Source organism: Mustela nigripes, chromosome 4, assembly GCF_022355385.1.
Source record: "Mustela nigripes isolate SB6536 chromosome 4, MUSNIG.SB6536, whole genome shotgun sequence".
NCBI lineage: Eukaryota > Metazoa > Chordata > Mammalia > Carnivora > Mustelidae > Mustela > Mustela nigripes.
The window spans coordinates 116,786,035-116,807,893 of record NC_081560.1 but is presented as its reverse complement, the minus strand read 5'-3'; the positions used below and the strand labels follow the sequence as shown (position 1 = coordinate 116,807,893).

At 44.8% G+C, this 21,859-nt stretch overlaps 1 protein-coding gene across 2 annotated transcripts in view; it reads right to left on the bottom strand.

The window, feature by feature from the left end:
- Positions 1-21,859, bottom strand: part of LIPM (lipase family member M) — a 32,688-nt gene that overhangs the window by 1,799 nt on the left and 9,030 nt on the right. Inside the window, exons 2-9 of one of the 2 annotated variants that reach the window (XM_059397389.1) lie at positions 16,461-16,566; positions 13,672-13,789; positions 10,780-10,978; positions 9,843-9,952; positions 7,425-7,561; positions 6,693-6,839; positions 5,400-5,471; positions 4,145-4,216 (exon numbers count right to left, since the gene is read on the bottom strand). In XM_059397389.1, the coding sequence (XP_059253372.1) occupies positions 4,145-4,216; positions 5,400-5,471; positions 6,693-6,839; positions 7,425-7,561; positions 9,843-9,952; positions 10,780-10,978; positions 13,672-13,789; positions 16,461-16,565 (960 nt within the window). In that variant the 5' untranslated portion in view covers position 16,566. Of the gene's footprint in view, positions 1-4,144; positions 4,217-5,399; positions 5,472-6,692; positions 6,840-7,424; positions 7,562-9,842; positions 9,953-10,779; positions 10,979-13,671; positions 13,790-16,460; positions 16,608-21,859 lie in introns of those variants that run through there. The other variant, XM_059397388.1, reaches the window with a different exon arrangement.

Here is a 21,859-nt window from a genome sequence, read left to right as displayed (position 1 = left end):
TGGGCAGAAGACATGAACAGACATTTCTGCAAAGAAGACATCCAGATGGCGAACAGACACATGAAAAAGTGCTCCATATCACTCGGCATCAGGGAAATACAAATCAAAACCACAATGAGATATCACCTCACACCAGTCAGAATGGCTAAAATCAACAAGTCAGGAAATGACAGATGCTGGCGAGGATGCGGAGAAAGGGGAACCCTCCTACACTGTTGGTGGGAATGCAAGCTGGTGCAGCCACTCTGGAAAACAGCATGGAGGTTCCTCAAAATGTTGAAAATAGAACTGCCCTATGACCCAGCAATTGCACTATTGGGTATTTACCCTAAAGATACAAATGTAGTGATCCAAAGGGGCACATGCACCCGAATGTTTATAGCAGCAATGTCCACAATAGCCAAACTATGGAAAGAACCTAGATGTCCATCAACAGATGAATGGATCAAGAAGATGTGGTATATATACACAATGGAATACTATGCAGCCATCAAAAGAAATGAAATCTTGCCATTTGCAACAATATGGATGGAACTAGAGCGTATCATGCTTAGCGAAATAAGTCAAGCAGAGAAAGACAACTATCATATGATCTCCCTGATATGAGGAAGTGGTGATACAACATGGAGGCTTAAGTGGGTAGAAGAAGAATAAATGAAACAAGATGGGATTGGGAGGGAGACAAACCATAAGTGACTCTTAATCTCACAAAACAAACTGAGGGTTGCCGGGGGGAGGGGGTTTGGGAGAAGGGGGTGGGATTATGGACATTGGGGAGGGTATGTGATTTGGTGAGTGCTGTGAAGTGTGCAAACCTGGTGATTCACAGACCTGTACCCCTGGGGATAAAAATATATGTTTATAAAAAATAAAAAATTAAAAAAAATAATAAAAAAATAATAATAATAAAAATTAAAAAAATAAATAAATAAAGGCTGATTTCACAAATTTCAGAGGGGTCAGAAGGAGAGATATTCTCGAGAGAAAGGCAAGAGATTGGAGCCCCGAGAAGGTCACTAAGTCTTCACAGAGACTTTCTGGGAGAGCAAAGAGGCCTTGAGGCAGTCCAAGCTCAAAACCTGGGGAAGTCAATGGCACTAGAACTAGGGTTGTTTGAGCCTGGGGTTTGGGGGAAAAGTAACAATTATACTTTTGCTCCAGTCCCTGTCACCTGAAGAAAGGTATGTAGGATTCCAAACTGATGATCTCTCTTATTCAAATGGTGCTTCTTGATCAGACCGGCTGGCTGAGCTCCTCTGATCAGCATCCTTAGATTAGAGCTGAGCTCTAATCAAGCATCCAGAACTTTCCACAGTAAAGCTGAGCCCCAATTCTTCTCAGAAAATCCACCATGGAGCCAAGGGCTTCAACCCAGGAGTCCTGGTTGACTCTCTAAGAATTTTGAGTTCTAACCTGAGATTGTGATTTGCAATAAGGAGTATATATTTGCACTTTATCCCCATTTCTGGCACAGAATTCTTTACTCTTGGATTTTACCCAGTGATGAGAGTTAGTAAGTGTCTTTTCTTAAGTCAGTGAGGTGGCTTTTGGACTTGAGGTAAGGATGGGGGCCATTGGAGCCAAGTGGAGCCAGTGGAGCCAAGCCTGTGAATGGAGGGTTAGAACTTTCAGGGCTGCCCCCAGCCTCTACGGAGAGGAGGACGCTGGACATTGAGTTCAATCGCCAAAGGCCAATAATTGAATCAATCATGCCTATGTGATAAAAGCCTCTATAAAAACCCTCAACAAGGTTGGGGAGCTTCCAGGCTGGCGAACACATGGAGATTTGGGGAAAGCCGTGGGCTGGGAGAGAGCTGGAAACTCCTTGCCCTTCCTCCATACCTTGTCCCCTGTAATTATTCCTTCTGGCTGCTCCTCAGTTACGGTCTTTTGTCATAAAGGGGTGATCTAGGAAGCAAAATGTCTCTCTGAGTTCTGCGAGCCAACCTGGCAAATTAATAGAACCCAAGGAGAGGGCTGTTAGAATTTTTCAGAATTTTTCTGACCTGTGGGTCAGAAGCACAAGAAGAACCTAGACTTGAGACCGGTGTGTGAACTGGAGGGCAGTCTTAGCACACCAAGTCCTTACTCTGACACTCTCTCCAGGTAGTGTCAGGATTGAGGTAGATAGCAGGTCACCCAGCTGGGGTATGGAGACTTGCCTGTCTGCGGTGTGTGGGGGGAGGAAATCTCCCCATGCCCCCCTCCCCCACAGAGATGATCAAAGTCACCTTTCATGCTCTAAATTAGATATGAAAACTTGGTGCATTCCACGGCACAAGTCATATATATTTTTTATTTTACAGGCACCTGAATTCAGGTCGAACTCTAAGGTGCTGCGATTCTAGAATGCCTTTTTTTGCATGCGTGTTTTCTTTTTCTTTCCTGGGGCCTACGTTGTGTGAGCTGCTCTCTCTAGAGTTTAAAACGTTAATGTTGGTCATTGAAAACCATCTTGGAGCCGGAATGCTTTCTCCAAAGACATCTTTTAGGAAATGGCGAAGAAGGACCTAATAAAAAGTAGCAGATGGGGGCGCCTGGGTGGCTCAGTGGGTCATGATCTCAGGGTCCTGGGATCGAGCCCCACATTGGACTCTCTGCTCCACAGGGAGCCTGCTTCCCCTCTCTCTCTGCCTGCCTCTCTGCCTACATGTGATCTCTTCTGTCAAATAAATAAATAAAATCTTAAAGAAAAAAAAAAGTAGCAGATGCCTGTGACTTAGAGTTTGCTAGTCAGGGCACTCCCCAGTCTATCCCATTTCCTAGGCTTTTGGATCTAGACTGATGGACGGGAGTGGATATTATGTATGATCCAAGATTCTCAGAGGTTGGCCTCTGTCTGCTGGGCTCCCTCTAGCTTGATGTTCCTATGGTCAGAATTTCTTTGCGTTCACACACAAGATAACCAATGATCTTCAGTGGGGATCTTCTGCTCAGAGGAGCATAACTCTCCCTTCTGACTCTCCACACCTGTTCATTTTGTTCTAGAGCATTGGCTGTGCATTTTCTTTTTTTTTTTTTTTTAAGATTTTACTTATTTATTTGACAGACAGAGATCACAAGTATGCAGAGAGGCAGGCAGAGAGAGAGAGAGGAGGAAGCAGACCCCCGCCAAGCAGAGAGTCCGATGAGGAATTCGATCCCAAGACCCCGAGATCATGACCTGAGCCAAAGACAGAGGCTTAACCCACTGAGCCACCCAGGTGCCCAGCTGTGCATTTTCTTAGATAATGTAATAACTTTTCATACTTCTCACTTGCAAATGACAGATGTGTTAAAAGTGTGACCAGCAAAACTCTTAAGGAAAATCTAATCCTGGGGGAACCTGGGTGGCTCAGTCAGTTAAGCGTCTGCCTTCAGCTCAGGACAGGATCCCAGGGTCCTGGAATGGAGCCCTGCATTGGGCTCCCTGCTCAACGGGGAATCTGCTTCTCTCTCTGCTTCTCCTTCTGCTTGTACTCTCTCTGTGTCACATAAATAAATATCTTTTTAAAAAGATTATCTAGTCCAATTAATCATCATCATCATCATCATCATCATCTTTTAAGTAGGCTGCATCCCGAGCATGGAGCCCCATGCCGGGCTTGAACTCATGACCCTGAGATCAAGACCTGAGCTGAGTTCAAGAGTTGGATGCTTAACCGACTCAGCCACCCAGGCACCCCAGTCCAATAATTTTTAAAGATAAAGACATCAGGATCAGCAGAATGAAAGCAGCCTATCCATGACCCCACAGATGAGAGACGGAAGCAGGACTCACAAGCAACCCTTACTTGCTCTTTTATGGGCCATGAAGGAAACTCACCCCTGCCATCCTCATTCCTGGTTTTATTTTTTATTTTCATTTCTTGATCCTAAAAGGGTCCTTCTAGCAACCACCACAGCCTACACTCTTCCCTTCACTAGATCTATGTCCTCTTACTCCTCAGAAGCCCAAGGGCCCTGTTCATGGTGGCAGACTCATCAGGAAAGTTCTCCTGATGAGAACTTTAGGAAAGCAGGAAGCCTATCGTAGAAGCTGGGAGCTTCTCTCTTTTCAAATGGAGTCAAGCCCGAACTCGTATTTTTATTCCCGCTTCTACAGAAAACCGTCGTTATCACTTCCCTCCCTTTTATTTCAGGAGGAGGTGTTCGATTTTCATACCTGATTGCCCTTCTCCAGATTTTTGGTCTCGCTCCCCCAGTCATATGCCCGGAGTTCCCCAGAATTCATTGCCTAAAAGGAGACAGATGGACATGGTCTTCAAACGCGTCCCTGGATAAGGGTGGCGGGAGGGGCGTGCAGGTGCTAAGCCAGGGGAGGGCAAAATCTGAGGCTGCCCTTCCCTTCAGTGTTAGGAGAATCTTCAAGAAAGCATCTGGGCAAGAGAGTAAGGCCCTTTTGGGAAGAAAGCTGCACTGGAGATGCTCTTGCCACCTTGTCCTTCAAATCCAGAAAGTGCATCCCTACCGTGGTCCACGACAGGTGGCTGTCCTGCACACCTCCGCGGACTGCGACGGGAGAACGCCCACTAGAGCCCTTCCGTGCGGTGATCCCGGGAGAAGGTGACCGGAATTTCACCCAGGGCAGACTTCTTCGTTCCTTTTGATTGTAAGGTCTCCCTCCCCATTTACACGCACACACTCACACACACATAGAACCACGACCTTAGAGGAACAATTTAACTAGGCTCTAAATCCTCAGAGCAAACCGGACTGATATTTGTGATTTTTAAATTTCACCCTCAGTATTCTTGAATTCGGAGCCCTCCGGGTTTTGTTCAACGAGATTATGGCTGGAGTAGATGAGGACCCAAGGTTAGCTGTGTTCTGGCTCTCTATCTTTATCTCCATCCTTATTTCCACAGCAAATCGGCCACCCTTCAATATCGTCTATAAGGAGCGAGATTAGGCACAGTGCTTCCTTATAGTGACACAGGAATTAGCCTCCGCACGGTCCCTGAATGCATCCTGGGTGATCCGAGAGGGGCTCGTGGCCCCCAGAGACAGAGACAGTGACTGGTGATCAGTGATTGGGGGTGAAGTCTGCAGCACGAAGTTCTCCTCTGAATTAGGTTCTCCTCTGAATTGTGCCGGAGGAGCCCAGAAAAAGAACAGAAACGTGATCTCCGGCCTCCTCTGTGAGGTGACTAGAGGCAGAGGAAGGTCTCACTTGGACCACCTGAAGTCACACTCTCAAGGTCCACTGAGGATTCCTTGGGCCAACCCTCCCCTCCCTGCCACTATCTCCTGAAAAGAGATTCAGGGTTCTGGATCATGGTGGCAACAGCATTGACAAGATCATATTCTATCCAGAAATAAATGTGAAATAAACCTTGGCTGTCAAGAGACAAGCTTTGAGTGCCCTAGACAATGTATGCAGAGACCCGCGGCAAAGACGACGGAGTTAGCCTTCCTACCTGGCTCCAGTGCAGGATATTTTGCACGGATGTTCCTGCCAGCGTATGAGCGACGTACACATTTGCTCGGCTCTGTAACAGAACACAAGTGGTTCGTAGGGCATGGGAAACCCACAAGACGTGTGCCTTGGCCAGACCACGTCTGCAGGGTGTTAGACTAAGAAACGGGAATATCATCAAGTTATCAGCAATTATTCACAGAACAGTAATATACACATGTGTGTAAATAAAAATGCCACTGAGTGTGTCCCAGGACACCTGTATTTGTCATCTCAGAAGAGTTGCTCTTTAGACAACTGATTTCTTTAAAAAAAAAAAAAACAACACCTTGTCAGAATAAGTAAGGACAAGGGAACTAAACTGGATTCAAATCCCACCTCTGCCATTCTCTGTTTAGGTCGATTTGGGAGTAGTTGAATTCATGAGATCTCGGGACACTCGTCTATGAGAGGGGGCTACTGATGACTCCTGTCTCATAGGATTGTTAACAGAGAAGCACTCAGCCCGGCACATAACAAATGCTTATCAAACAGTAGCGATTGGTCATATTATTATATAAAAAAGAAAAAAAAAATTCTGGAGTGAAAGATGTGTTCCTCCAGCTTCTAGAGAAGCTGCTGGTAGATAGCAGCCCACTGCTAGGCTTCCTTGGGGGGCCACCCCACGTGCAGAGAGCTGCCCTGCCCAGGGTCTCCCCTGGCGACATCTGTAGCAAATGACAGGTTGAGATGAGAGTATAGAGACCGACCCTCTCAATCTAACTTGGGACAGCTTGGAAGGGTCACCCCACCTTCACATCCAGCTGCATCACAGCTTGATGTTTTCAACCTACCGAATCCTGCTTCCTTCCCTTCCCTAGCATCATTCCAAGGGTATAACCCCAAATCGCTGTGCACACTATTTTTTTGCCCCCAAGTGTGCTTTCTGAGGAAGCCTCACAGTGACCCCCTGATGAAGGCTATGCCAAAGCTCAAATGAAGCTCTGGGATGTCCCATGAATTGACAAATTAGAAGGACCCAAGAAGAAAGACGAGTTCCACGATGCCCGGCAGCTCTCTCTTTTGCATATGGTCACCTCATGTAGTAAAGGGGCTTTCCATCCACCATCTATGACGTCTATGTCTAGCAATGCCCTCATGCCAGCCTCGACTCAGCGTTGAAGTATTTTCCGCACGTGAGTATGATTTGAAGAAGACGCGGTACGTCTCCCCTGGCATTAGCTCACTCTCAGGAGGTGAGACTCACTCCTCGTTTTGCTTTGGAAAACTAAGAATGGATGAGGTTCCCATTTACCATGTTCATGTTGTTCGTATTAAATCCTCCCATTAGTAACATGACGTTGCTACAAATCTGATCCATAATTATCTGACCACACAGGTAAATAGCAAGGTGTCTGAAGAATCTGGTCTGGTACAGAAATTCCTTCTTGCCAAACAGTCCCTGTTAAAAAACGACATGGAATCCTAGTCGTTACGTTACAGTGAAAAAGAAGTGTATCTAGTTTAAGAGCATACAGACCTTCCAAAACTGATAATGGAGTCATGTCCCCAATAAGCCCATTCTAAGTTGCAAATATTGGTAAGTCAAAACCTGGGAACTGTGGCTGCTGCCTACCTCATGAGAGAGGTTTGTCTCCAATATCACTAGCCCAGGAAAACTTCAACATTCAGGGGTGCCTGGGTGGCTCAGTGGGTTAAAGCCTCTGCCTTTGGCTCGGGTTGTGATCTCAGGGTCCTGGGATCGAACCCTGCATCGGGCTCTCTGCTTGGTGGGGAGCCTGCTTCCCCCTCTCTCTCTGCCTGCCTTTGCCTACTCTCTGTCAAATAAATAAATACAATCTTTTAAAAAAATCTTAAAAAAAATTCTAAGTATGATTTCTGCTAAAAGTGTATCACTTTTGCACCGTCATTAAGTCAGAAGGCCATGAAGTCAAGCTATTGTGAGTTGGGGGTGTCTGTATGTCTTAGCGAGTTGGGTTGGAGGACTCGTCTATGCACACAAGGAATTATCTGAGGAGTCACGTACCTTGATCATCATATCCGGAAGCAACAAAAATTTGGTACTAGGGCCTTTTGCATGTTTAACAGTGGCTATGGGCGCTAATGCAAAATACATTTTGATTTTCTGAGCCAACTCTGGCATGGTGGAAAAAGCAATAAAGCCTATAAGAGAAGAGACAGGTCAGTGTGGATACTGTGTATCCTAGAATCCATAAGATGATAATTGTACTCTTATCAAGTTATTTCAGTAACTATGAGTGATTGTATCTTAATTGTCCTAGGAAAGTTTGAGCTCCTTGATGGGGAAAACACCAGCAGCCATACACCTCAGTGTTCCCTACAACACCTGGCATCTACCTTCTAGCTAGTAGGTTCTCCCTGCATTATTGAATTAAACTATTGAGTCTAATGGTACAGACTTTGAGAAAACATATATTCAGAGAAGTAACTGTGTGCTGGACACTTTTCAGGGCACTTTTGTGGTTCTTACCTCATTGAATTCTTAGACTCTCGTGAGGTACTTTTAACAGATCTCTACTTCACAGTGAATGAAATTGAGAATTAGAGAACTTGCCTATTTATCAGTATGAAGCAGGTTCTGTAGTATAATGGGTGTTGGGATAGTAGGATTTCCGCTGGCCTCCTTGATGCCTACATTTTCTGGAACCCTCACTGTACCATGATCTAATAGACAAGCTATCTACTGAACTGGGTCCCAGCTCCTATTTTTGTCATAGACCAGGTCTGGGACCCTGGCTAAATCAGTCTGTGCCTCAGTTTTTATGTCTGTGAAAGTCTCTGAGTTACCAGCATGTGGGGACCATCTCTGTGGAGCCTTGGTGAGAAAAAAAAAGGCTATCACATAAAGCCACAGCTTGGTCACTGTATTTGAAATACTCTACCTCTGTGAACTCCCTGTCTAGGCTGTATTTGCAGCTTGAGGGGGAGGGGAGCTGGGCAGAGGAAGACCTGTATCACGTGACTTCCTCCAGTTCCCGGAGGTGAGTGAGTATTCCTGAAGAAAGTGTCCTCCCACACTGTTCTCTCCACGTGATCAGGCTTGGCAGCCACATGCAAAGGCAGGCCCAAGAGTGACTCATTCCTCTTGCCCTCCCAGCCGCACCATCAGTAGGACTGGGTTGGAACTCCATTAAACTCTATTCCTGCTGCATTGTGACCCTATTAGAACTCCCCTTGAATGTCAAGTTTGAGAACTCTAGCTGACTTCTCCCAGCGATACTTTTTCTTTATGCAAACCTAGTATAAGTCCTCCATCTAAGCAGCTCCGTGGTTGACAACCAGAAGAATCCTATTATGCTTTTTTGTTCCCTTTCTCGTCTCGAAAGGGCATTTGGTTCATCATCAGCACCTTTGTCTTAATGTCAAGCTGGACAATTTGAATGTAGAGCAAAGAGAACCTCAGAGGCCTCTGGCCATTCGAGCGGAAGCAGGTATTAACACCCCAAATTGCTTTCTGTGAGGGGTGTGGCAAGACGTGTCATCCCCAGAGTCAGTTCATGGTATTGGAAAATCCAGAGAGGAAAATGTGAAAGGTGGACCCTTTTTGCTCGCCAGAGAGCATCAAATAAAAATAAGCCCACTGAACTCCTGCCCTGAGTTCCAGGGAGGGTGTGCTCCCCTGTCTCCTCAGAATCCCATTCCTTGGCCGTCCCCTTTGGGTTTGGCTCAGGGTGAAGGCAAAGAGTGCTCTCTGCCCTCGCAGGAGAGCCTTCTCCTCATGGCACACACTGCATCCCTCCTTGTCCCGGTCTAAGCCAAACACACTTTTCCTGCGGGCTTTGATCTGAGAGAGAGCCAGAGGACATAGCCTCCACTCCCGTCTCCCTGGCAATGACCTGTACCCAGCAGAGGCCGTGAGTTATGGTTTCTCACAAATTCACCAAAAGCAGAAGGACAACAGCATGAAATTCCAGACATTGGCTATAGAAGGGAAGGAAAAAGACTTGAATGGAATCCTCCAGCTGCCCTGTCTGTTGTGTAATAATCATTCTTACTGTTTAATGGGATTGAGTGCGCTGTCTGGGCCAGAAACTGCACTTAGATTTGTGTCTTAGACAAAACCCTTGCCTCACAGAGAGGATCCACATTGTTCCTGAACTTCGAACACCTCTGACTCCCCTACAAGGAAGTTACTCTCTTCATGTTGTGGATGAGGAAACTGGGACCACAGGTGTTGGACAAATCACTCAAGGACATTCACCTAAGATATGGTAGAGCCAGATGTGATCTAATCCTACATCTGCCTGCCGCCAGAGTCCTTGCCCCTTCTGCTCCTTCAGTCCCTGGCTTCCACAGTCCCAGAAGAGTCACCGAAGAAGACAGAGCCAGAGATGAGAGAAGGTCGGGTGCCAGACCCCAGGCACTGCCGAGCACCATACACCCATGTCCCTGACTATACAAACCTGCTCTCCATTGAACCTACCCATGGTGGTGCCCTGTGAGTAGCCGACATAATAGATCTTTTCCTGGCCAGTTTTCTGCAAAATAAAGTTTATGACTGCAGGAAGGTCAAACCTAGCCATCTCATCATAACTATAAAGGGGAAAAGACAAAGTTACATGAAAAATTATAATCAGAAACAATGAAAGAAGCCCCTGGGGTTTACAAACAAGCCCCCAAGTCATCAGCCCCACTAGCTTGTGACCATGCCCCTCAGGATGGACTTGTTTCACCCCTGTGACACATGGGGGTCTCTGGGCTCACAGACCACTTGCACTATTTGCATCCTGCTGTTTTCTCCAGGTAGTATCACAGAGCGATATCATCCTCAATGAATATATACTGAGCACGTGATCTGCCTCCTTGTAGAAATGTCCTGCTATATAGTTATTGGAACAACACCCGGCCTTACGGATTCATTTGTATGGAAAGGATTAAAAATGCCGCAGGGCCCTTCTCTGATATAGGTTGAAATAAAGAGCAGGTTAAATGCCGATAAGTAATTTACACAAAAATATTAAAAGCTGTGAGATATGTATTAGCCAAATTAATAATCCCTAGGGCTTACTAGTTTCCCTGATATCTCTAATGTTGCCTGATCTCATTGCTTTCTGGGGGTACAAGTCCTTGTCATTATTCGGGGGTGGGGGAGTTTGTTCCAGGATATGCATTTACAAGGACATGGACCTACACACCTTCTCTCAACTACCTGACACCAACTACCATTATTAGCCAGGCCTATTAGGCAGGCCCATTCTTCTATTGGGGAAACCCATCCTCCCCACTACTTCCCCCAAATTAAAACAACTGGGGGCTCTCTACCAAGATGGTGCATCCAAAGTAAATTATCCAAATGCTAGAAGTCCTATTCTTTACCCGGTTCTCCCCAAGACATCCGTGTCCGCCTCCACCCGGTATACCTGAAAGCCCAGAACTCATCTTGGTCTACGGAGAGGGTCTTGTGTTTCCGAGACCAGGTGTTCCCCCTGCTGTTCCCCAGCCACACGTCAAAACCGGCATCTGCCAAAATGAAGCCCAGGCTGTTGTTGGGCAGGTTGGAGATCCAGTTGCTGGCGTCCCCAAGCAGGCCGTGCTGCAGGAACACCACCGGCCTCGGTCCTATGTGCAAGAGAGTTTCAGCCATTAGACATGTTCTCCAACTTCCTTGTTACCCTCTCGTGTGCAAGCGCCTTCAAGTTCAACAGAACCGTGTTCAAATTTTGATTTAGCTGTTTGCTAGATTGATTATATTAGTTGGTCACTTAACCTGTCTGTGTCTCAATTTCTTTACCAGAAAAACGGGATTTTTGTTAAGACTAGGTAAAATAGTGCACAGGGAGCAGATACGACGATGCCTGGTGTAGAGAAACGATTGGTAGAGTTCGGGTTCAATTGTTGCATTTCTGTAGTTCTTACTCTCACTCGGTGTGTCTGGGCTGAGGATATTGGAAGTGCCCAGGAAACAGCATAGTCTAATAATTAAGGTAATTATAAATATAATGATATATTACATAATTACATATGTATATATAATCATATTATAAAATTATATATATATATGTATTTGCCATAGGTATCATATGTATAATGATTTAATGATTACAGGCCCTTCATGTCAAAAAAAAATTCACAAGCCACCTGAAGGAGCTCCCCATTGCTCAAATATGGGAAAATTTGAGATTCAAAATAAATAATGATAGCAATAAATCATATCCCAGTGAATAAGTTAAGAATGTGTGAGTCTAGGGGCACTTGGGTGGCTCAGTCGGTTAAGTGTTGACTCTTAACTTTGACTCAGGTCATGATCTCGGGGTCAGGGTCTCGGGGACCCATGATCGCTTGTGCCCCTGACTCTTTAAAAATATCAAGGTCAAAAGAGACAAAACTTGAGAAATTTGTTTCAGTTCATAAAGGAGACAAAAAGTCATGAAGACTAAATGTAGCATATGACCTTGGATAAGACAACTGACCAGAAGGAAGATCAAATACAAAGGACTTTGGTATAACTGAAAATGTATGAATATGGGCTATGCAGTAGCTACTAATATCCATAAGTGTTAATTTCCTGATTTCTTGATAGATGTATTGTGATGATAAAAGAGAACATCCATCCTTCTTTTTAGTGAAAGGGATCAGGATAGGACCCAGCCTACTGGGTGATTTTCTCCTTGAAGAGGTTAAATGGGAGGTGCAGGAAAAATACTGGCCACTAGAGGGGAGTATTCTGCACCAACTGGATCCAAAGGGCAGATGGATCCGTGTGTTGAACTCCCTGACTCTGGGGGTTTTGAGAGAACTGTATAAGTAAACAGGATATGAGAACAGTCTCCATCCACGAATAGGGGTGCAGGTGACCCATGAGTTCCGACACCGCTACAGTCGCTTGATTGCTTGGAAAAGCTGTGCCTTGCTTACCTCCTACGATTTGCTGGGCTCAGCAAAAAGTTCTTTTTGCATCTCCAGGCTCTCTGTTTATTTGTATAAAATTCATTCGTTCATTCATTCCACACAGATTTATTGGCATCTAGAATGTGCATGGCATTCTTTTAGGCACTGGCTGTATAGTTTTCAATAAAATTGATAAAGTCCCAGCTTCCAGGGAGTTTACATTTTGGTTGCGAGAGACAGATAATAAACCAGCAAATTATCTATTATACTAGGGGGTAAGCGCTGTAGGGAATATAGGCAGGATAAGAGGCCAGACCCTAGTAGGTGGCAAGGGGCTGCTTCAAACGCACCAAGGTTGGAGCAGGCTGGACTTATAGAAAGCACAGCTGTGCAGGAGGTATATTAGAAAAAAAAAAAAAAGCTGGTTTTCAAAGAGCTGCACACGTATAAATTAGAATAAAACAGAACCCTGAAGCTCCTTTACACCAAAGAGGATAGCCTTCGCCGGCAGTCTCAGGTCTTAATTAAGGACGTGGGCTAGAGTGGCAGACAGGTCTTGATTTGAACACAAGGTTTGCAATATTCTAGCAAGTGCTAGCATAGGCCTTCTGGGCAAGTTACTTAAACTCTCTGAAGAGCCAGTCACTTCAGATTATTGTGAAAGTTAAGAAAGACTAATGCAATTAAAGCACACGGCATCCTAGCTGCTGTTTGCAAAGAACACAGTATGAAGCTGTATTATCTGGACTCATGGTAAATATTATAGTTGCTGCTATAAACGTCGAGCTAAAGAATTCAAAGAACTCGAGCACACTTTCGTTGGTAATGAATGTGACTATTTTTAAAAAGCCAGCAGTAGCTGAAAATCTCATACAAAAGATAAATGTAATTTCATGAAAAAATATATCAAAAAATTAAAAATGTGTATCTATTGTCTGATTTCTTAAACAAAAACAAAAGCAAAAACAAACAAAAAAACAACCTCAGCGAAAAGCTGGCAACATCCCAAATACTTGAAATGCTTTTCGGATAGGGAATACAGAGTACGCGTGGTGGGTGCCATATTGCAGTTTGCATTCTCCATGAGCAAGGGTTGGTATGGTCTGTTCAAGAGACCATCAGTGGATATTCTAGAATATCTGTAGAAGAGGGGTTGGGAATGGGTCAAGAAATGGGCTTTTCTTGAAGGTCTTTTTTTTTTTTTTTTTCAAAGCAGACACTATGTTTCTTTGAGATCATTGGGGATATTTGGGATAACTGCGGTGGTGGTGATGAGAATGGGGGGGTGAAGTTATCTTTTGGCACAAACAGTGGGTTCCAGTCTATAACAAGAGTCCAAACTCCCCTCGACACACTCTAACCACAAGGAAATCATTACTATAGAGAAGGCTGCCATGTTGGGATGGTATGTGGTTGAACTATACCTGTTTTTTTAAGTTGCGCAGGGCCTTGAGGAATTCTGTTAACAGAAAGGATGTACCCATCTTCTGTCACAACTTCGTACTCCTCACAAGGATAACCTTGATGTCGGATGATTTCGCTCTAAGGAAAAAGCAGTGTCTTTTGAGTTCAGTTCTGTATGGCTATACTCTCAATGATCCAAAAGTAAAACAGAGATTCCTTGACTCTGGAAGATAAAGAAAGGAGTCCCTTCTTTTCCCCATTTACTGATGTTATCTTAGAAGAACTAACCAGCCCTCTCTAGTATTTATTTTCTTTGCCTTTAATGTAGAGAATGGACTAGAATGTGGGCCCTGGACCAAAGGGATTGAATTGGAAACTCTGAGGAGAGGTCCCAGCAATTTGTGTTTTAACAAATGCCTTTGGACATTCTGATTCACTCTAATGTTTAAGAACCACTACACCAGAACCCTGATTTCAAAGCCTGGGTACATGCTGAAATTTTCTGGGGACACTTAGAGGTATAGTTTCCTAGGCTCACTTCAGATATGGGACCAGATAATTGCAATGAAGTCAACGAGGCGTTCTTCCCAGGACAGCTTCAGAGAACCTTCAGGCCACGTGTTCCCTGTGGCTCTTTTCACCTCTAAGAAGCACAGGCTTAAGAACAGGAGCTCTTAACATTTTTAGGTCAGGGAGCCTTCAGGGCATTTGAGGAGACCGATAAAAATGGATACACACATGGACACGGGGACTTTTTTTTTTTTTTTTGGACACATTTTTGGATCGCCTTTTAGGGGTTCCTGATTCCTGGTTGCCTATATGTTGACCCCTGTTAAAGGACCCCTACTCTACACAGATATCACACGTAGAAACTCTGTAAAACAGGAAGCTTCAGAAATCTCCTCAGTAGCCTCCCTATTACTGCCCACCATCATCGCCCAGAGTGGGGTATCACTTCTCTCAGCTTTAACAGGACCGTGAGGAAAAAGCCAGGTGTGAAATGCCCAGTGTAGTGCCTGGGGAAAGGGGGCATAGTAGTTAAGAGAAAGGCCCTTGAGGTCCCCTGCTTGAGTTTTATTCCCGGTTCTAACACTAATACACAAAGCAGCTGTGTGATCTTGGAAAAATTACTTAACCTGTCCCTGTTCTTTAATTTGCTCATCTGCAAATCAGCTATACCCACGGTCTTTACTCCCTGGGGTTCTGGCAAGGAATGTGAAGAGATAATGCATCTAGAATGCTCACTAGGTTACCTGGCAAAGTAGTAGGTATTCAATGAGCGATAGTGACTACTAGAATTAAAAATCACTCCCACCTTCCCAAGTCACTCCCATTCAGTGGCAGACTTCTGCTTAAGAGATCTTTTTCCAGAAAAACTTCCCTGAATTCCCTGGATTAAGTCCCCCTCTTCTTTATTTTCATCTTTGATTTCACAGCTATCCTAATTAGTAATGGAGGGTCTATTTTCCTGCTGGACTGGAAGTTCTGAACTTGCGTCTTTTGGCGTTCGTAGATGTCTCTGGAACATCACTGACTAGCACATTAACAAGGGATTGCTAGGTGCTCAATTAACACTAGCTAGAAAGACTCAAGCAAGAAGCCAGTTGTAACCCCAAATACAGGCTAGATTATATCCATATAAATCAATCTACAGAATCAAATCCATTTAGGATCTGAACAGCTCGTATTCTATACATCGAATGTACACCAGTAATTATATGGATTTCCTATTTTACTTTGCCTCTCCAGGCGTAAACACTCAATGGCAGAGTCTGACTCAGTGGGTTTTGGTGTTAGGGTTCCTGAAGCCCCAACAACGCCCAGTGCTCGGCACACCCAGTGGGTGAGGCTTGGGGAGACCGGTTCTGCCTCCAGTCGAAGACATTGCCTCCATGCAGTAGCTCAGCGGAATGTGTGTAGGATCCTCCCAGGGCCGGCAAGCTGGTGGGAGCCTCTTCTCACCCGGGAGGATTGATTGCACGTTGGTTACAATTATGAGCTTTGTGTCCAGGCAGGCCCAGATCTAAACTGTGGCTCTTCTACCTGCCGGTGGTACGGCCTAACTGAAGTTGCTTACAGCTCCTTGTTCTCAGGTCCTTGATTTTGAAAAATGGGGATGATCCCACCCACTGATTGGGCCGTACCTCGACAGCTTTTGATCACTGTGTCTGCCATGCGGTGAGTCTAACTCTATGGCAGGCTTTCCTAAACTCAACACAGAACTTGAACATAAGCCCAACACTCTGGATTACCTAAAAGGACCTTGCATCATTCATGAGTCTTACGTACATGAGGCCCTCTCTAGATTTCACCAAGGCTCCCTTCTTGCCAGTTGACTGAGGTCCCAGTCCGAAAGAGGGTACGAAGAATGGATGCTTCTAGAAGCTGGTGTCCTGACAGTAAGCGGGGAGGACTGAGCCCTTTCTAATATGGGAGCAAAAAGGATAGGAGTAAAAATCACAGGTGGAGTGGAATTGCACAGGGTCTGGGTGTGGCTTAAGATACCACGATGATTTCTGTGCTCCTAGAATGAACTGAAGAATCCAAGAAAATTTTACATTGTGCTTGGGGCGAAGGGATTAAGTCATTCCCCTGAGTCTACCAAATTTCTTCAAGGAGGATGAAGGCTATTGACACATACCCAGGTTAGCATTCCTCCCAGTACAACATGCTTATTTATGTCTATGCTCTGCTATCAAAAATCACCACCACATAGAAATATAATATATAATGCAGATAATACACAGATGCAAAAGTAAGTATGTGAGCCACTTCCTTTCCCCCCAAACACAGAAAAACTCCAACTTACAATATTCATGAATGCTTCTGGATCCACAGCTTTCGTTGGCATACATCCTGAATTCACATCTCTTTGGAGCAAATATGCCACCAGAATCAGAAGCCACATCTCCATTCTGTGGGAGACAATCCACACGCCTGACAAGATCCTTGACATGATCCAACATCTGCATTTATTGATTTTTTTCTTTTCCTGGCAATGTCACAACTCAATCCTAACGTCAGCACGATCTACAGCTTTAAAAGCTTTCCTACATGTTCCATCCAGGATTCTTCCCCCAAATTTGGAAGCAAATCCAACAAGCTTGGTGGACAGGGAAGAAAGAGCTGGAAGCAGAATGGAAACGTGGCCCAGGATGTCTCAATGCCACCAGCCCCTCCCACTCCTCCCAGAACACACAGTCACCAGCCCTCAACTTCTAGCTGGGTAGAACCTTCTTTCATACTGCCTGGAGAGATGCGCATATGAGACAGCCCATAAAACCCTTGTTCTTCTTCCATAAGGAAACAGGAACCCCAGGGAAGACCATTTTTTCTTTTTTCTTTTTCCCTTGTTTTTGTCTTTCTTTGGAGAGTGGAAAGATACAGAGTCTGCAGAAAACTTTGCAAGCTTCTATAGTCACATTCAAAGACTTCAATGATCAGTCTTTTTTTTTTTTAAAGATTTTATTTATTTATTTATTTGTTTGACAGAAAGAGACAGTGAGAGAGGGAACATAAGCAGGGGGAGTAGGAGAGGGAGAGGGAGAAAGAGGCTTCCTGAAGGGTAGGGAGCCCAATGCGGGCTGGATCCCAGGACCCTGGAACCATGACTTGAGCCGAAGGCAGAAGCTTTGCTGACTGAGCCACCCAGACACCGCCCCCACCGCTAGTCCTTTAACTGCAGATCAGTGAGTTGGTAAGTAGTTTTATTTAACATGTCAAGGAATGATGGGACATTTTCTCATCTTAGCAATGGGTGAGATCATCGATTAGAAGAAAATGAATCTTCCACATTTAAGCCATTTCTCTGTGGCTCGACTAAACAGACACACGCAAAAGGGTTTTATTCTGGGTTATAATCATGAGCTAATGCCGAGAGGTTCCTGAGACAAATACCTGGCAATTAAATCACCTGCAATAACTCAGCTGAGTTGCAGCCTAGTTATTTTCACGACCGGAATGTCCCAATCGGATCAACCGTGGGGTGGTGCGAGCACTTCCTTACCCTACTGCTATTGAAGTAGGCCAGAAGGACAGACTCAACTGTCATTGTGAGTAAAGAGTGTGTTAGAATTTAAGAAAATAAAAGAATACAAAACCAACCATTATTGGAAGGGACATATTTCTTTGTTTAGGGAGATGGACGAACCATGAGAGACTCTGGACTCCGGGAACCAGAGGGTTACGGTGGGGGGGGGGGGGAGGGGGGGGGGGGGGGGGATGGGGAACCGAGTGATGGTATTAAGGAGGGCACACGTGGTGATGAGCCCTGCGTGTTACAGGCAGCTGATGAATCGTTGATCACTTCATCAAAAGCTAAAAAAAAAAATGAACTGAGCCAACAGCAGCCACACTAACTTAGAGACGCCTGGAATGTGGTTGGTGAAGGAGCCGAGGCTAGAACAGGACCTGCGAGTCCCTGAGAACGGACGGCCCACGGTCTCGGCCTCGCCCGTGCTGGGCTGGTGGCAGAAGGGTGATGACGCAAGCCTGAGGCTCTTATCTGGACCCATCTCAGCGTTCCCACCGCGCGGATCTGATGCTTGCTTCTGACCTAGTTCAGAAGAGCAGGGACGTCTGTCCAACAAGGCAGAGAGCCTTATGTCCTCAGTCCCCACTGAGCCTGCTCTGAGCTTCTGCAACGTGAGGCTTTTGAAGGGAACTTTGGCTCCCATCACTGATATCTTGGAGTTTTTAATGTTAGAAAGCTAGAAAAAAAAAAACAACCCAGAAAATCACATTCGGCTTTTTTTTTTTTTTTTTAAGAAAACCGTGAAGACTCGCCCAACGTTACCTCGGTAGATTGTGGCAACTCGAATACCAAAAATTCAGGAGCTTTAATTCATTGGTTAGTGTTATTACTACATGGAAAAGAAAATGTGACATTTCAGTGTCCATGTCCCCATTCGAGTATAGAGCCTTACCAGCGTCAGAAGAAATGGCATCAATCTCTGGAAACTTAACTCTTTAAAACTTTTCTCCTGGGTTTGAGATTCGAGATTATTCTCAATGATTTCATTATAAATTTGGGAAACATAATCTACTCACATTTGCTCCAATATATTCAGGTAAGATCAACGCCCACATTGGAGTAATAAACTTGTGAAAATTATATGGATTTGTTAACAAAAGAACTGATGCCATTTAAACTGCTCAGTTCAGAAAGAATGCCATTTGGGGTGGCTTTGTTTTCAGCCTTTCTGAGCCATGCCCTCCTTAGGTGAGGGCATAATACAGAGAAAGTACAGTTCGATTTGGCTATCAAGTTCTTGGGTGACTTTATGAGCTCCCAACTCTCCTTTTGGAAGCAGGAAAGTGACATTCTAAGTCCAGCTCAAGGAGATAAATTTTGAACAAACATGAAGTAAGTTCGTTTCTTCCACACTCCAGAATTTTAACTACCTTAGCAACTTTCAAGCCATTGGAAGCATCAGAAGCATTATAAACAGAATGGGGGTCCAGATGTGCCAACAAACTTGACCTCCAGCTGGGAAGTGTTTCTCTCGAGAGCTTTATCTGTAAAGGCTTCTATCAGGGAACTCTTGTCATCTTTTAAAATGGCTTTTTTATCGTGTCCATACCTAAAGATGGAGGGTCTGAAAGACCCCGGTATCTCAAAACTAGGAAAATGGATCTCCCCTAATGTTCATGATGTAGAAATCAATTCAGTATCAAAATGACATAAAAGCAACTGGTCCAATAGGGCAGAGGTTAAAGAAAAGCTTTCTAAGAACAAAGTGAATGAAGAATCAGCATGTAGCCTTACCCCAAGTTGTACTGCATGTTAAAACTATAAGAAACAAACAAAACAGAGGTGCCTGGGTGGCTCCATAGGTTAAGCCTCTGCCTTGGGCTCAGGTCATGATTTCAGGGTCCTGGGATCGAGTCCTGCATTGGGCTGCCTGCTCAGTGAGGAGCCTGCTTCTTCCTCTCCCTCTGCCTGCTGCTCCCCCTTCTTGGGCTCTCTCTCCCTTTCTGTCAAAATTAAAACAACAACAACAACAACAAAAACTCTCTCTCTCCCTATCTCTGTCTCTCAAATAAGTAAATAATATCTTTAAAAAAAAAAAACCCTTAAAAATAAAACAAACAAAATGGGACAAAATCCCCCAAACAGAAAACAAATAGTAACATGAGAGTAAGAAAAACAAAGGCAAATTGAAAAAGCCCCTTCAGCTGGGAGAGAAGTTCTCTCTTCTGCTTGAGTTGTGTGTGAAAAGGGTCTTGACTTAGCACTGTGCTCGCCTGACACTGAATTGAGTTTTATTAAAACAGTTCCTTTAGGTCGTCTAAGCTGAAGCTGGAGGCCAGTCGGGCCTGGGCACCAGAATCTAATGAAAGTACCAGTCAGTGCTCTGGGCAGACTCCCTTTGCCATCAAATGACAGGAACTTCTATGCTGACTCAGACTTTGGCCTGACCTCTTCCTTTATCACCAAGACTTATCTCGAAGGACACCCCAGCCCTTTAGGTAAATGGCCTTTCGGTTTATCCGCCCTCCCGGTGTGTCAGACATGCCTGAAAACACAGGATCCTCATTTTGAGACCACTTGAAACAGGACTGCGGGGCGCCTGGATGGCTCAGTCGGTTGGGCATCTGCCTTGGGCTCAGGTCATGACCTCAGGGTCCTGGGAATAGAACCCCGTGTCAAGCTCCCTGCTCAGCAGAGAGTCTGCTTCTCCCTTTCCCTCTCCCCCAACGCATGTGCACTCTCTCTTGCTTTCAAATAAATAAATAAAATCTTTAAGAAAACATGATTGCAGAATAAGACAATGGAATGTGCTTAGGTGTGTGTTAGGCGTAAGGAAGACTACAGGGTTTTAAAATAACAATTGCACAATATCATGGTAGCTGGGCGGAAAGAAGGCAGAGCCTCAAATGTGGGTTCATCCCCTTTTTTCAAAGCTCTATTTGTATATTTATTTGATATATATAGAGAGAGGGTGGTTGGAGAAGCGGAGGGAGAGGGAGAATGCCCAGCAGACTCCCCGCTGCTCACCCAGACCTAGACGGGTCTTGATCTCAGGACCCTGAGGTCATGACATGAGCCTAAACAGAGTGGGACAGTCAACGCACTGAGCCACCCAGGTGCCTCAGGGTAGGTTAATTTCTAAAACCAAGTAGTCATACCCTAAAAAAAGATTCCTTCAGCTTTTGTCTATCCGAAGGATGACTTTGCTGAGAAAGCATTCTCCATTGGAAGCATCTTAAGCTCTTTGAGTATCTCATCCCACTCTTCCTGGGCTGCGGTGTCTCTGCTAAGACCTACACTGACGGCTCTGTGGGGGCTCCTTTGTATCAGAGAATTGTTTTCCTCTTGCTGCTTTTAAAATTCTCTTTTGTCTCTAATTTTAGACAGTTTTATTACAATGTATCTTGGGGAAGATCGTTTTGGATTGAAATTTTGGAGTGACCTCTGAGCTCTGTGAACCTGCATATCCATCTCTCTCCCTAGATTTGGGAAATTCTCCACCAGTTTTTCTTTAAATAAGCATTCTTTGCCTTCCCTTCTTCTCCTTCGTGGACTCCAGCGGTACAGATGCTGTTTCTATAAATCCCATATGCTTTCTTCATTCCTTTTCATTCTTCTCTTTGTTTTTTTAGCTTTTGTTTCTCATGATTGGATAATTTCAATTGACCTGTTTGCAAGCTCATGGCTTCATTTTTTCATTTAAGTCTTCGTTCAAATTCTCTGTTGAGTTCTCAATTTAGCCATTGTATTCTTTAGCCCCAAATTTCTATTTGGTTTTATTTTTTATATATATTTTCTATCTTTGGTTAAACTTTCCATTGTGTTCTCGTATTGTTTTCCTGAGACCTTTAAATCGTTACCTGTGTACTTTCAGCCCTCTGAGTAGCTATAGAAGAAGCATTTTGAACTCTTTGTCAGGCAATTTCTGGATCTCTGTTTCTTTGGGGCCAGTTCCTGGAGGTATGCCTTATGCTTTTGCTAGAGTCATGTTTCCCTCATTCTTTGTGATTACCATAGTGTGGAACAGGTGTCTGTATTTGAAGATACGGTCACCTCATTCAGACTTGATGAGCTGATTTTGGTGAGGGAAACCTTTTGTCTGTGGGTGGGAGCATGCTGTGGCCTGCTGTGATACAAGGTCTAATGGCACAGGGTGCCAAATGCAGGGCTGGGTGTCAGTGCCAGGTCCAGAGGGGAAGGAGGTCTTTTTGACTCAGGCTGCAGAGGTCCATTGC